Source organism: Neofelis nebulosa, chromosome 15 (genome assembly GCF_028018385.1).
Source record: "Neofelis nebulosa isolate mNeoNeb1 chromosome 15, mNeoNeb1.pri, whole genome shotgun sequence".
Lineage (NCBI taxonomy): Eukaryota > Metazoa > Chordata > Mammalia > Carnivora > Felidae > Neofelis > Neofelis nebulosa.
Window position 1 is genome coordinate 18,915,982 of NC_080796.1, and position 14,498 is coordinate 18,930,479.

Below are 14,498 nucleotides of genomic sequence, written 5' to 3' on the forward strand. Positions count from 1 at the left end.
TTCTTTATTTCTCCTTCAGATTTTTATTTAAATTCTAATTAGCTAGCATGTGGCGTAATATTTTCAGGAGTAGAGTTTAGTGATTCGTTACTTACATATAACATCCAGTGATCAACACCAAAGGGTTGTTTTTAAATACGGTGTCAAAACCCTTTTCTCATAAAAATAATCTAGGTTAATGAAAGAAAAACAACTTATTTAAGAAAAGCTCTAAATAAAAAATCTGAATTATTTATAATCTTATATTCCAAAAGAGCTGCTGCTAATATTTGGGCATATGAAAGCTTGTAAAAACTATGATTTTAAGTCTACTCTCCTCTCCTGTCTTTTCCCAGATAAAATCTTGTCCTGGAGAATGTTACCAGCTCACCAACCTATCGATACTATTCAGGCGGCTCTTTTTCTTCATGGCCCCACCCCAGCAGGCAAGGATATGATCTTAGTCACTGTCTTTGGGTAGCTGCTGAGAGTTGGATTCAGACTCTGTGAAAGCTTCCCATTGCCCCATTTATGGTACATTTGAATGTTGACATGATCTGAGTATAAATTTTTAACGTATTGATGGCTTTGCTTATCGCTTTTAGGTGGGTTTAGATTTTGATGTTGTTAAAGAAAAGTCAGAGGCATCCAGTGTAGTTAAAGTGATAAAAGTGGATTTTATTTTGGGATTGTTGCTATAGGGAAAAAGAGGCCTCAGTGTAGAACTGGGCTCGAGTCTGAATACAGCACAGACTGGGAGGGATGCACATTCAGGGCGCAAGGTGTAGGTCAGGAGGTGAAAACTGCTGAGAGGAAGTGGTGATTCTTGCTAAACACAGACCAAGGTGATAAAATATCAAGGCTGAGGATGTTTTCTAAAAGGACTTAGCAGAATTCTTGCTAAACCTGGATGCTGCAAGCCCAGGGTTGGACACAATCCCAGATGGAAGACGAGTTGAGAAGAGGCTTGGAAGAAGAGCCTGACTTAAGTTTGGTCAGGAGAGAGCCTTTGTCGCTGTCTTTGCTGCAAGTTACAGATGGTCATTGTCTTCCCGAAATACATCTTTCCCCTTGTTTCTCAGACATTTAAGATATTGGCATGAGACGTAAGATATTGACATGAGAAAGTTCTGTATGCCCTTCTTCCCCTTTTAATTTATTGTGAAGACCGAGAATATCTGTATGCCCTTAATGATGTCTCTTATTTTTTATGGCAAATAAGCTGAACTTTTTTGGGAAAATGGAAAGTACGATGAGCCTTAGTTGATTGCTCTTGTGAGGAAAGCCAGCTTTGCCACAATAAAGGAGAGTCCCTGGCTACGGACACCTGTGTCGGCCAGTGCAGTCCCTTGGACGAGCGCTTTGCAGCTGTTTCAGGAGTGCTTAGGGCTTTTTGAAACATCTAAGCTCCTAGACCTTCTCCTGTGAATGGGGTGGTGCAGAGTAGAGGCAGTACAGTGAGGCCCAGGCATTTGTGTTGTTATTGTCGTTGGAATTTCTACATGATTCTGACATGGATACGAGCTTGGGAACCACTAGGTCAGTGAAGGGGGTTTGAATCCTGTCTAACTGTGACCTTGGGCACAGCATCCTTTCCAAACCTCTTTCCCTGTCTATAGAATGGCGGATACGTGTTAACTATTTTGAGAAATTTTGTAATGACCCAGACGTAATACAGGCGAAACACTTAGCATAGTGCCGTGCTTAGAAGGGTGCTCAGTAAATATTGGGAGTCGTTTACGAATAGAGTATTTGCCTCAAGTCCGTGTCTCCTTTCCTGCCCGAGAGAAGCTGGACAGGCACCAGAGGAGCCGTGCTGGCCTCCTAGCCCCCTTCCTTGCAGGTGGTGCCGATGCCGAAAGCACACCAGGCCCACCTGCTAGCCTTCTAGAAAACACAGAAGTGTCGCTCTTCTCCTCTCCAAAACCCCCAAAGAGTCGTCTGCTCCACGTTCCTTCAGATTTTAATCCCTTTTATTCCCCTCTCAGGGGTCTTTCTCTTGGTTTCTGGGACACTGTTCTTCACAGGGGCCCCGTGAACTGGGAAGCCCTTCCTGAGGGTCCGTTTTAACCTCAGTTTTCTCATTTATTAAATGGGAATAAAATTGTCCTTTTCCCAGGGTTGTTGTGAAATTTTAACTTGTGGAATACTACAACTCAGGATGAATGATCTAAGTGAGGTCTAGAAACGTGGTTGTAAATAAACTCTAGTTAATGTTTAGAGACTTCTTAGACACTCCTCAATTGTCTAAGTTTTTCCAAATAATTGAGGCTATCAGATTTGGAAGTTAGGAATATTTGAGAGGTTACTTTTAACTTTTTCCCTCGGTTATCAAATACTGGTTTCCTGGTCAGCTTACTGTGCTTAAATTTAAAGGGACATGTCTGAATTTGAATTCTTGTCTGAGAGTCCGTGGCATTTAGCTAATCCTAAAACTGAGGTACTAACCTTTCCTAGACAGAGCTGAGACTTGAGATTCGAAACGCGAGCTGCTCGAAGGGAACACTTCACAAGTGTTCCTTCTTCTGCCAGGCTCTGCTCTTTCTCCTTTTCCCTGAGGACGTGATCCCTCCTCCTGAAGGAAGGAGGGAGGGAACGGGCCTTCTTTGAGATGGACTGGGCTGCGTTCTGGGCACTTCAGTTCTTGGAGTTCCCGCGTCAGCCTGTGACTGGGCTGCGTTCTGGGCACTTCAGTTCTTGGAGTTCCCGCGTCAGCCTGTGGGTGGGATCCGTGCTGTTAACGTTCATTCTGCACGTGAAGACACAGTAGCTCAGGGAAACTCACCGTGACAAACGGCTGGGCCGGGATCTGTGCCAGGTCCGTCTTACTCCATCCAAAAGCTGTGCTTGTATCGCCCCGGCCCCGGCTCCTGTCTCAGCTCTTCTGCAGGCGGCTGTTCCGGGGCTTCCTGTTCGCAGGGTGCCGGTCTGCCTCCTTGTCCCTGTAGCTGTGAAATCTGCTTTTCTTGTTGAGGTGTGTAAAGCTCTCCATTAATTTTTAATAGTGCTTTGTTTAAAAGAAAAAACTTGGAAACCACTGTGCTATATATCATGATACCAGAAAGAACATATGATCTGGTAGAAACTACAAATTTATTAAAGTGCTCATGGTGAAAGGTGCTACGTAAGGAGTACCAAAAGTGGCACAAATCGGGTTTTGTTGGATGTTCATAGCTTAGAAGATCATTTGTGGGGAGGTATGGGTGGGAACGGGGGAATAGGGGACGCTGTTGGAAATGGAGGCATTTGTGACATAGGCTAAAGGATGGGGGAGGAAGGGCGGCTGGGACAGAGGTGAAGGGGGGAGAGCACGCGCTGGGGAAAAGGAGAGACAAGCAGCGAAGCTGGAAGTAATTACTGTTTGCACACAGGATGGTATCTTTTTAAAAGTGAAATAAAAACCTAGATTTTGTATTAGTGGTGCAGCATTAACATAGTGAAAATAGTTGATCCCAGTTCAGTGATGTTTTACTTAAAAAAAAAAAAAAAAGTGTGGCAATAATTTGGGGGGAACTGCCAGTAACTAGGGAGATTAAAATGTGTTTCTGTTTCAATATGGAGAGTAATTATTGATACCCTGTTATCTCTTTCAGTGTGTAACTGTTAATAATATTTCTGTTTTATAGAAACGAGCAAAAGTACAAGGTTACTGAGAGGAAAGGATTTAATATACCTGGTTTAAGTAGACTGATAGTTGTGTTGCCATTTTTATCTAAAATAAAAAGTACTATGAAAAGAAAAAAAGTAGTGTCAGTATTTGCATTTTAAGCCCACTGTTGTATTTTTCCTCTCTTCTCAATTTTAACAAGGGAAGTCCTAAGTCTCTGCAAATTATTCACTTCTACTTCACTCCTTATGAACTGTTGTTAGCACTGGCAGTTTTAAATATATTTTTTTAAGTTTTATTTATTTATTTTGGGAAAGAGAGAGAGAGCATGGGGGAGGGGCAGAGAAAGGGGGGAGAGACAGAGAGAGAGAGAGAGAGAGAGAGAGAGAGAGAGAGAGAGAGAGAGAGAGAGAATCCCAAGCAGGTTCCACATTGTCAGTGCAGAGCCCAATGTGGGGCTCAAACCCACAACCTCAAGATCATGACCTGAGCCGAAATCAAGAGTCAGACACTTAACTGACTGAGCCACCCCAGTGCCCCTGAATATTTAAAATTGTATTGAGACTGGGGTTTTCAAACTCAAAATAGTAAATAAATCACTTTTTCTATGTAATAAATTTTGTCAACACCTACCCTTTTATGTTGTCCAGGGCATTACTATTTGTATTTTCTATTTTGGCAAGGGAACTAGTTCATTCAGTCGCTGGATTTTATTATAAAGAAAGTCCATGTTCAGCTGATGTCTATCAGTTGGCACATTTCTCTTGGCCCTCCTGATGCAGTTTGGTTTCATGAATAAAGCTGCTTATTATAATAGACACATAGCTCATCAGAGGGTCCATTTTTCTGGCTTTATCAGCTGTCCCAGAAGATAGCCATACAATTTCTCCCTTGTTTTGACAGCTAAATATTGTCTGCAAACAAAATCCAAATATAAATGTAATACACAATGTGAGAAAATTACTCTGTCAAATTTAACATGGTAGGGTTTTTTTTTAATATAGGAAGTTTTCATCAAGTAGATTTGAGATACTACAAATTGAATTCTTCTTCTTAAAAAATTACATTAATAGGGGCGCCTGGGTGGCGCAGTCGGTTAAGCGTCCGACTTCAGCCAGGTCACGATCTCGCGGTCCGTGAGTTCGAGCCCCGCGTCAGGCTCTGGGCTGATGGCTCGGAGCCTGGAGCCTGTTTCCGCTTCTGTGCCTCCCTCTCTCTCTGCCCCTCCCCCGTTCATGCTCTGTCTCTCTCTGTCCCAAAAATAAATAAAAAACGTTGAAAAAAAAAAATTAAAAAAAAAAAAAAAATTACATTAATATACTTCCTAGGTTATATTTAATTTAGAAATTCAGTGCACCATTATTTTTGCGGTTTTTGCACTGGAAACTATTATTTTAACTTTTTGTTTTTTAATGTTTGTGTTCTGTTTTTAGCTAGTCTGCTGATGCCTCATTTTTAACAAACTAGTGCTGTTTTTCTGTTAACTTGGCAAAGGCTTTGAATTATTTCAGTGGTAGAATGGATTTGCTAGCCACATGATTCTGAACTGGTGGCTTACGTTTGTAAAACAAATTCTGTGTGTCCTCTGAGAGCAAAGCCAACTAGCCTAGTGGAAAATCGAACCGATGAGCTTTGCTTCTTTCTGTAGGTCCTTTGTTCCAATCAGCTGAGATAACAGTAAGCCGCCAGGGTTGGCCGAATCCCTCTTTTGGCATACCTTGGAATATTACTTTTGACTTAACAAGGTCACGAGCACACATGTTCTTAGGAAAATAATAGACTTACTGGGTAGGATAAAATAGCTACCTTACTAATAATGAAATTGATTATTTTTAACATCTCTCAGTGCCTACATATCATGTTCCACTTAAACTGCATTTTGCATTTGCAAACAAATGCAACAACAGCAAATACAATAATGCATGTTCGTGTCATTTACCTTGGTCTGGTCCTTGTCAGTTAAAAGTTTTTTAAAAACATAAACCATGGGAGCCAGTTCTCTGCTTTTGTGTATCCATTCATCAGATCGTCTTCTGTTACTCTTCAATTTTTTTCAGGTGGAGTTCATCCAGAAATTTTCCCCCAGAGAAGCAGAAAATCTGTCTCTGTGGCAATATATTTCCTTCCAGGCGTTACCTGCCGAGCTTAGGAAACAAGCCGCACAAGAGGTCGTCGGAGTAGGCATTGCACGGTGTACAGAGTGGCTAAGCAATAGTCGTACTTTGGGAGAGCTTGACTCTCTGGTAAGAAAAGAATTTTGATTGATTTGGTTCATTTAGTAACTGTTTATTGAGCACTACTTAAGGTACTAGTGATGGGTTGTTAATAAGAAGGATACAGTCTCTGCCCTCAGGTTAGAAACTAGCAAGCTTTCAGATTCTACATTGTAAAGGGGTCTGCGAGAAACTTACTCCATCTTGATGTAAATTACATTGGGGGCTGAGGGTCTGCAGTTCAAGACACACTGGACCAAGATGAAACTCAGTATGAAATATTTTATGTGCAATGATTTTGCTGACACATCATTAGATAAGGCAGACATGACTCTTCTGTTTGACAAAATGCAGCCCCCGTTTTAGACACACCTATTCTGAGTCTTTATGTAGTTCTTAGGAGCTTTATGTTCCCTCTTAATGAAACGTAAAAGAAGTTCATCTAGAAGAAGTAAAAACTACATGATTTTTTAAAATTGATTGAAAAATTGACTATACTACATGTGGTTCAGTTTTCCAGTTTAGTATCATTTTCTCCTCATTTATTTCATCCAGCAAGCATATTTTGGACACTCTTGTGTGCCAAGCACTGTTCTAGGCATTGGGGATAGAATAGGGAACAAAACAAAAATTCCTGTTCTCATGAACTTGTACTCTAGCTCAGCTGTGGACAGTAAAATAAGTAATGAATATATTTGTAAATGTTTTAGATCAGTTTGGGATAAGTGGAGAAAAATCAAGCAGGGATGGGGACAGGATATTCAAGGGACTGGGGGTCTATTTGCAATTTTAAATTACGAGGCCAGGGTTTTTTCAAGGCTTAGATCTCCACACTGAGTGTAAGTGTTCTGACGCTCTGTTCTATTCATGGCACTTGATGATAATGAAGTCTAAAGGAGCTGAGGCCCCAGAGGTTATGAATAACTTCTAACTCTGCGTAAAAACCTGTGTCAAATTTGTATTCTAAGACCCAGTGCCATCTTTTCAGCTACTTCGTTAATACGTTTTATTAAAAAATAATTTTAATCAAATAAAATTTTATTAAAAATAATTTTTTAAATTATCAGGATAATTTAAAACATATACACATATTAAAGGAAATACAAGTTTGTATTTGCATTTATTTTGAGATAACTTTGAAATACACAGGAGTAACTTCGATTGTTCAGGTTTTACATTTATTGTGCACTGATTTTTGCAGTTGAAGATAAAAAATTTTTTGGAGTAGGCAAAATAACGCACCTGTTTTCTAAACTTGAATGTATCTTTGCCCTGACCAAAACTTTATTTCAGCAGGTCATTTTACATGCTTATCTGTAGAAGGAAATAGGTAAATCTTAAATAAAAAGCTGTGCGCTAATCCTTCAAACTTAAATGTTGTTGAAGTATAATGGGTTAAAGGCATTGCTACTAATCATTACGTGCAGCCCACTGCACTCCTGTCCAGAGAGAGAGATTCCATATATAGATACGAGCAGATCCAGATAAGATGGTTTTTACTTTCAAGTTCTAGATAGTGTACTTCTCATGTATTGTATTTGTTTATTGAATGCAGAATGTTGTTGAGGAATTTTAAAGATTAATTGTGAAACAACAGCAATAATAAAAATCTAGTAATGGTAAAAGATCGCTGGGTGCATCATGTGAAAAAAAATAGAATCTGTAGTTGATGAATATTATAAAATTAGCTTGATTATATGGACAGTCTGTATCATTGTATTAAAATACAATGCTGTTTCCATTTTGATATTAAATTTTAACCTAAAAGGAAAAAAAATATGTAGAAAATGAAGCAGATGTTTGTCTATAAGGAAAATTATTTTTAATAAAATGTATTAATGAAGTAGCTGAAAAGATGGCATTGGGTCTTAGAATACACATTGGCCACGGGTTTTTATGCAGAGGTACAAGTTACCCATAACCTCTGGGGCCTCAGCTCCTTTAGACTGGGATCTAACCTCAGTTCTTTCCCTCTGTCTCCACTTACAGAACACACAGCTTTCTGCTTTGCTTGCTGTGTGTAATTCTGCTAGTGAAGCTTTGGAGATTGCACAGCAGACTGCAATTCTGGACATCGGGAGTCAGCTTTGGGCATTTTTAAACACTACGCTGGTAAGGAAAGCAGCTGATAATTTCTCCGGAGAACAAATAAAATACTGAAAAAAGAATAGCACCAAAATTTCCGTGTGGAGTGAAACGTATGTAATTTCTTTAGGTGCTTGATAGAACTTGCAATCAGAACTTAAAATACCTATTTGTGCTCTTTCAACCAGTTCTTTTTGAGTGTCACAGGATTCCACTAGTAAAACTAGAGCCTAGTAGAGTGACTGACAGTCCAGCTAACTATTTTCATGACCATTTGGACCCTATTAAAAAAAATCAAACCCTTCTTGGTATTGTTTCTCTTCTCTGTTGGGTTAGTATAGCCTGTTTCTGTGGTTCTGGGGTCTTCCATGAAATCTTTTGGGCAGTGGAGAGTGACCTGGCCTAAAGGCGGCAGGGACAAGTGGATGGCTATGGCTGCTTTGTGTTCCTCTTCCCCAGCGATGGCAGAGGCCAGGTGACAGGCTAGAATTGGGATGATGGGTGTCCCACAGATTATTGTGGTTTCCAAATGGCATTTAGTTTAAAAATCTAAATAGGACATTTGGTTTCTTTGAGTAGTGCCAGCTGCTGGAAGCTGAAGGCAACATTCACACTTTTGGCAAATAATAGAAATGGTTTTGCAGATAATGTTTTATCATTAAAATTTACGTATGGTTAAATTTCCCTTCTTTAGTATTTTAACTTCAGGAAGTGCTTTCCCCCAATCCTCACAAATCATTCAGTAAATATTCATTGAGGATCTCTCTGCTGGTGATCTAGCTTACCATATCATGATAGAAACCACAGTTACAGAGAAGAGAAATGGAATTTCTGGTCATGGGATCTTGAGCAAATTATTTAACCTCTCTGCCCCTTTTTCTTATTTTTTGGTAAAGTGAGGGTAGTAAGAGCTACTTCGTAGAGTTATAAGGTATATGTGAGGTAATATAAAACACTTAGCATATTGCCTAGTGTATAATAAATGTTCATTAAAAGGTAGCTATTTTCATGTAATTGAAAATTTTCACCAAAATTATTTTGTGTTTCTTATTTAAGGTAACAGGTCAACCTTATGTTCAGCAGACACTTAGCCTTTTACTTTCACTGTTGGGATTTTTCGTTCAAACTCTAGATCCTCATCTGATAAGTCAGGTAAGAACAGTGAACAAATTGTTGATACTTTGCTGAGGAAATTATTGAACTGGTATGACCTAAAATAGCTTTGTAGAAACAGCCCTTTTTAGCGATTTGTTGCTCAGTTTGCTTGTTCCCCCTTTCCTGCTGGACTGAATGTAAACGTCACAGGTTTGCTTTATCTTAGGGCGGTCCCCTCGTTTCTTTCACTCATCCAGTAGAGTATGGTTAGGATACAGGCTGTTGGTTCAGCCCATATCTGTTCTTCCCTATCTCCCTGATGCCAAATAGTCCAGGCTTTAACTGCCCCAGAACATCCCTGAGGCCAGGAGTCATAGCTCATGTGTGAACTTTGCATGCATACCGTGCTCAAATGTATTTCAGCAGCTGTGGGAGTGCGGAATATAAGCAATGTGGACTTAGGGACCGTCTTCACGGTCTCTTTGAAAGCATGATTCTGACGTAAAGGACTACTGAATTTTCTCTCTGGCCCCCAGCCTGCATGGCTATAGCCGGCAGGACGAGGTCACTGTCGGGGGGATCCTTTTGATGCTGCCTAGTCACTGCCTGCCTTTGGTGTTTCTAAGCCGATACAGAGAGGAGATGGCAAAAGGCCTCCGTCTTCTCTGAAACGATTCCAGAGGCTTTGGAATTAGTCCATCTTGGACAGAACTGATCCCCCAAATCGAGAGTTGGCTTAAGCTTACAGGCACATTAAGAAATAAACAGTTACGAGGTAAAACTAATCATTCCTTGGAGGAGGATGGAAGGAATGATACCTTATCACAGGACCGTATATGCTGGAAAGCAGAACTACTAACACTTTGTTTTTAGTAGCTTGGTTAGTGGTTGTGCACATTCACAACTTGGCATTAACAAATACATACTAATGAGGTGCAGTTTTAAATTACATATTTATTAAAAAATTACATATTTATATATGCATAATATGTATATGTGTATGTATATGTGTATATATGTACCTATGTATATGTATTATATTAAATATATGTATATATGTATTATAGTAAATAAATTACAAATTCTATATGCATAACATGGATTAACTAAATTACAGAGAATGAGAATACAGTAAAATCATTGACTCAGACTTTGTGGATTCTGAAGTTTCTAATAATCTTTTTTGAAAAATCATATGGATAATTTTGATAGAATTGTGTCTACCTTTAAAAAACCCACATAACTAAAGTTCTAAAATTTCAGCATAAGTAAATTGTTCATTTAGGTGTTGCTTCTTTTATAGGAGACTTTATCTCTGTGTTCCTTTAAACCAGGGATTGGCAAACTATGGCTTCCTGGCTAGGTTCTCCCTTCCTGTTTATAGGACAAGAGCTAAGGATGATTTTTACATTTTTAAAGGTTTGTAAAATAAAAACTAAAAAACAAAAAAAAACAAAGAGTATGCAGCAGGGAACATACTACCTACAAAGCCTAAAGTATTTACCACCTGGCCCTTCATAGAAAGTTTGCCGATCCCTGCTTTAAATAATGAATTTCCGTCACTGTAATTTATAATACAGAACAACTATTAAGGATTTGAAAGGAGAGCACTGGTATGTAGTTTTTCAGGAAGACACTTTTTTTTTTTTTTTTTTTTTAACAGCAGTTGGGAGGATGAATACTGTAATAAATGGGTCAGGCATTTGTTTGTTTTCTTCAAATTCCACTTGTGAAGTGTAGGCTTTGTTGAGTGTTCAGCTGTTTTGGGTTTTGTTGTGTTTTCCCTTCCACACATCCATCAAAATCTTACTCATTAGGTCTCTACAAAATACTTGTTTTCATTTCTAACTGTTCTTTGGTCTTTGCCACTTTAGGTAGTAACTTTGCAGACCTCACTGCTTAAATTAGAGCCTCCTGACCATGTTTGTTTGGCAGTGCTCGATTTTGTATCTTCTCTGGGAAATTTTTTTATACCTCAAGCTATCCAGGTAATATTCTTCATGCTTTTGTTCCCCAAATTCCTTTAATTCTTTTGTTAACAAAATCTCTGTAAGAATTAGTAAAGTTTTCAGGCTTCTGATTTCTGTCTGAAATTCTGTGGATTGTTGACAATGAAAGTTGGGGGGGGGATGTATTTTGTGAAGAGAGAATGACTTTGTCAAAATAGAACTCATTGTAAGTTTTTTTCTTTCTAGAAAAATACATTTGACATACAAATAATTTAGAGTTGGCGGTAGCCTGAGAGTCTCATTCCAGTTGGTCTTTAGTACACAATGTCTCTGAGGAAGGCAGACATTTATGTCTTCTAGGGAATAGTATATAATGAGGAAATTGGGTAATTTATCAAACTGTATATACTCTTGGTTTTATATCCATGAAAAAGAACTTGTTTGTTAAGACAATGTTTTTGAAAATGTTGCAAAGTATATATAATTGGCAAATGGATATTTACTTATAAATTATACTGCAGGGGTCTGACAATATACTACTTAATTTCCAGATACAACCTCCTGAACTGAATTTTGCCTTCCTTATTACTGTGGTCAGTCTAGATAGTTGGCTTTTTTCACGTCCATAGGTGATGACAACCTTGTCATGTAATTGGAGCAAAAATATGATGGATGTTATCTCAGTAGATATTAAAATCTTTGCAATAGAAACATTTAACTGGCTAGTTTCTAAAGGGCTCTTATTTGCTCACAAGTAAATGGTATCATACTGTTTTCACCACACAAGGTTATGTTTCATGAGAGAAAGGTAGATGTTGACAGCTTCTTTTAAACTCTGGGCAGAAGTATGCAAAGATCTTTGCATTCGAGCTGTCTTCTTTTTAGCAGAAGATAAATTCCAAAATACTGTCTCATTCATGAATAGCTATGCACCCTGATGGGCCCAGATGTGGAACAAATGGTTTATTAGCAGAAATTATATATTCCCCGGAGCAAAGGCCTGAAAAATTTGGTGGATTCATCAGCGTATAAGAGCCTTTAAAGCCAGGAGATGACATTTTATTCAAGAAAAATATTGCTGAGTTTTTGCTGTGTGTCAGGTGCTGTTTTAATCACTGGGGATTCATTAATGAACAAACTAATAAATATCCACCCTCAGCCTGTCGGAAGGCAACTAAGAAGGAGTGACGTAGCATATGAAATAGTGTATGTACTCTGGAGAGAAAGCAAGCAAGGGTGGGAAGGAGAGAATGTGTATGTGGTACAGTTTTAAACGGGTTATTGGCAGTGGCGTCCTCACCGAGGTGAGCTGTGAGTAGAATCCTGAAGCTGAGAGAGCAAGCCATGCAGGTATCTGGGGGAAGCGTCCTGCACGTGGGGGAAATCGTAAGCCTGATCCCTCTTGAGAGCATGTCTGATAAATGGAGGGAAGCCAGTAGAGCTAACACACCAGTAGTGGGGCTTTCCGGGCCATTGTAAGGACTTCAGCCTTTACTCCGAAGGAAATGAGAAGCTGTCGGAAGCATTTGAACAAAGGAGTGACATGACCTAATGTGGATTAGTGTGTGCTCACGGGGACAGAATTGGGGAAACCTGACATTAAGAATAGTGAATGTTGGAGCACCTGGATGGTGCAGTTGGTTAAGTGTCTGACTCTTGATTTTGGCTCAGGTCATGATCTCACGGTTCGTGGATCTCACGGTTCATCGGGCTTCCTGCTGACAGCGTGGAGCCTGCTTGGGATTCTCTCTCTCCCCTCCCTTCTACCCTTCCCCTGCTCACTCGTGCTCTCTCTCAAAATAAATAAAGAAGAGTGAATGTACTCTAGTGAGATTTTCCTCTAATAAGGTTTGGTTCTCTTTGTAGGACAAAATTCTGCCCAGCCTATCTTCTATTTTTGCCTTACTGTTAGCTGATGGGAACTGGATACTAGAACAACATACGTTAGAGGCGTTTACTCAGTTTGCCCAGGTAATTACAAGACCAGCCTATCATAATGACCTCCAAAACAGTTTAATATTTGCAATACTTTAAAACGTTCTAGAAACATTTATTGAGCTACTTTTGATCTTGGTCATTAAAATTTTCTGCTGGAGGAAGTCCAACGATCTATTTTACAGGATCTAAAAATGAAGCATAGAGAAATGAAGGGATTTTCCTAAGGTCAAGGGTGGTAACAACCAGAACCGAGCATTCAGACCAGGCCTACTAACTCGGACACTGTCTTCCAGACAGTATTTTTGAGTTTGAAATCAGTAACACGTTTCATCTCAAACTATCGTAGGAGTTAGGGAGATAAACACAGAGCCCCGCGAGCTCAGGTCCATGGAGAAGGTGAGCCTTCTTGCCTGTCGCTGTGCAGTCACGCCTGTGCTCATAAGGGGCCCAGAGACCGGGCAGAGGTGACTAAAGCTCACAGTGCCGTGCCCGTGCAGAACGCTGCGTTGTCCTGAGGCGCCCTGAAGGGACTGTGAGCTGACGGTCTTCTGAGTGTCCTCGGATAGTTTTCTTTTAAAATGCATTCTTGGGGCGCCTGGGTGGCGCAGTCGGCTAAGCGTCCGACTTCAGCCAGGTCACGATCTCGCGGTCCGTGAGTTCGAGCCCCGCGTCAGGCTCTGGGCTGATGGCTCGGAGCCTGGAGCCTGTTTCCGATTCTGTGTCTCCCTCTCTCTCTGCCCCTCCCCCGTTCATGCTCTGTCTCTCTCTGTCCAAAAATAAATAAAAAAAAAAAAAAAAAAAAAAAAATAAAATAAAATAAAATGCATTCTTAAGTTGCTCTTAAAACTCGTATTTGTCTTTGCAAGTTGTTGAAATATATTAAAATCGATCTCGTTTATCAATCTTTTGATAGGGAACAAATCATGAAGAGATAGTCCCACAGTGTCTCAGTTCCGAAGAAACCAAGAACAAAGTTGTATCCTTTCTGGAGAAGGTATTTATTTATGTAGATCAAAATAGTGGGATCATGTATTTTGTCATTTTTTAAAATTGTAGGATTGTAACCGACTTAAGTATCTTCTTAAATTGTTCATAGTGCTCAGCACACAGGTGACACAAGTTAAACAGCCAGGGCCAGATGACAGGTCAGAGACCGGGCGGAGTCGCTGTGAGTTCAGGCAGTGAGAGGACCGAGGGGCCCCGAACGTTACCTTCCTAGATTCGCATGGAGAACTGGGGGCCTGAGAGGCCGCGTTTACTCCTCTCATTTACGTAGAATTTTACATGGCTTTCCTGTGCCAACAAAAGACCTAGTTTTCCAAACTGTGACATTGCTAAAGCTGTTTTTAATAGTTAGAACCCAACTGTTGAGTCATTTGGCTCCCATGTCTGTGCACACCTTGGAACTACTGTGGGGGCAGTTCTGGGGCATAAGGGGCTAATTGCAACACTAGCAGGACATTAAGCCACAGATTTCGAAGACCAGAGAAAGTGCATTATGCTCAACTACTGATTTTTTTTGTACCACGCCCATTATTAAACGGGGCCATGTGGCTGTTTATACGCACGTATACCTCACACATCAGCTGGTGAAGTATGTGTGTACATGTTGTTTTTACCAGTTTCTCACCC

At 40.0% G+C, this 14,498-nt stretch overlaps 1 protein-coding gene and 1 long non-coding RNA gene across 3 annotated transcripts in view; one reads left to right on the top strand and one right to left on the bottom strand.

Annotated features, from left to right (window-relative positions):
* FIRRM (FIGNL1 interacting regulator of recombination and mitosis) overlaps nt 1-14,498 on the top strand; it is a 46,682-nt gene that overhangs the window by 29,643 nt on the left and 2,541 nt on the right. For both annotated transcript variants that reach the window (XM_058701508.1, XM_058701509.1), the window contains 7 exons: nt 336-425; nt 5,644-5,829; nt 7,789-7,911; nt 8,941-9,036; nt 10,854-10,967; nt 12,795-12,899; nt 13,780-13,860. In XM_058701508.1, the coding sequence (XP_058557491.1) occupies nt 336-425; nt 5,644-5,829; nt 7,789-7,911; nt 8,941-9,036; nt 10,854-10,967; nt 12,795-12,899; nt 13,780-13,860 (795 nt within the window). The remainder of the gene's footprint in view (nt 1-335; nt 426-5,643; nt 5,830-7,788; nt 7,912-8,940; nt 9,037-10,853; nt 10,968-12,794; nt 12,900-13,779; nt 13,861-14,498) is intronic.
* LOC131496193 (uncharacterized) lies at nt 3,054-5,644 on the bottom strand. The gene is made up of 2 exons (XR_009254374.1): nt 5,526-5,644; nt 3,054-4,500 (listed from the first exon to the last, which is right to left on the bottom strand). It is a non-coding gene; the product is annotated as an uncharacterized LOC131496193 (long non-coding RNA).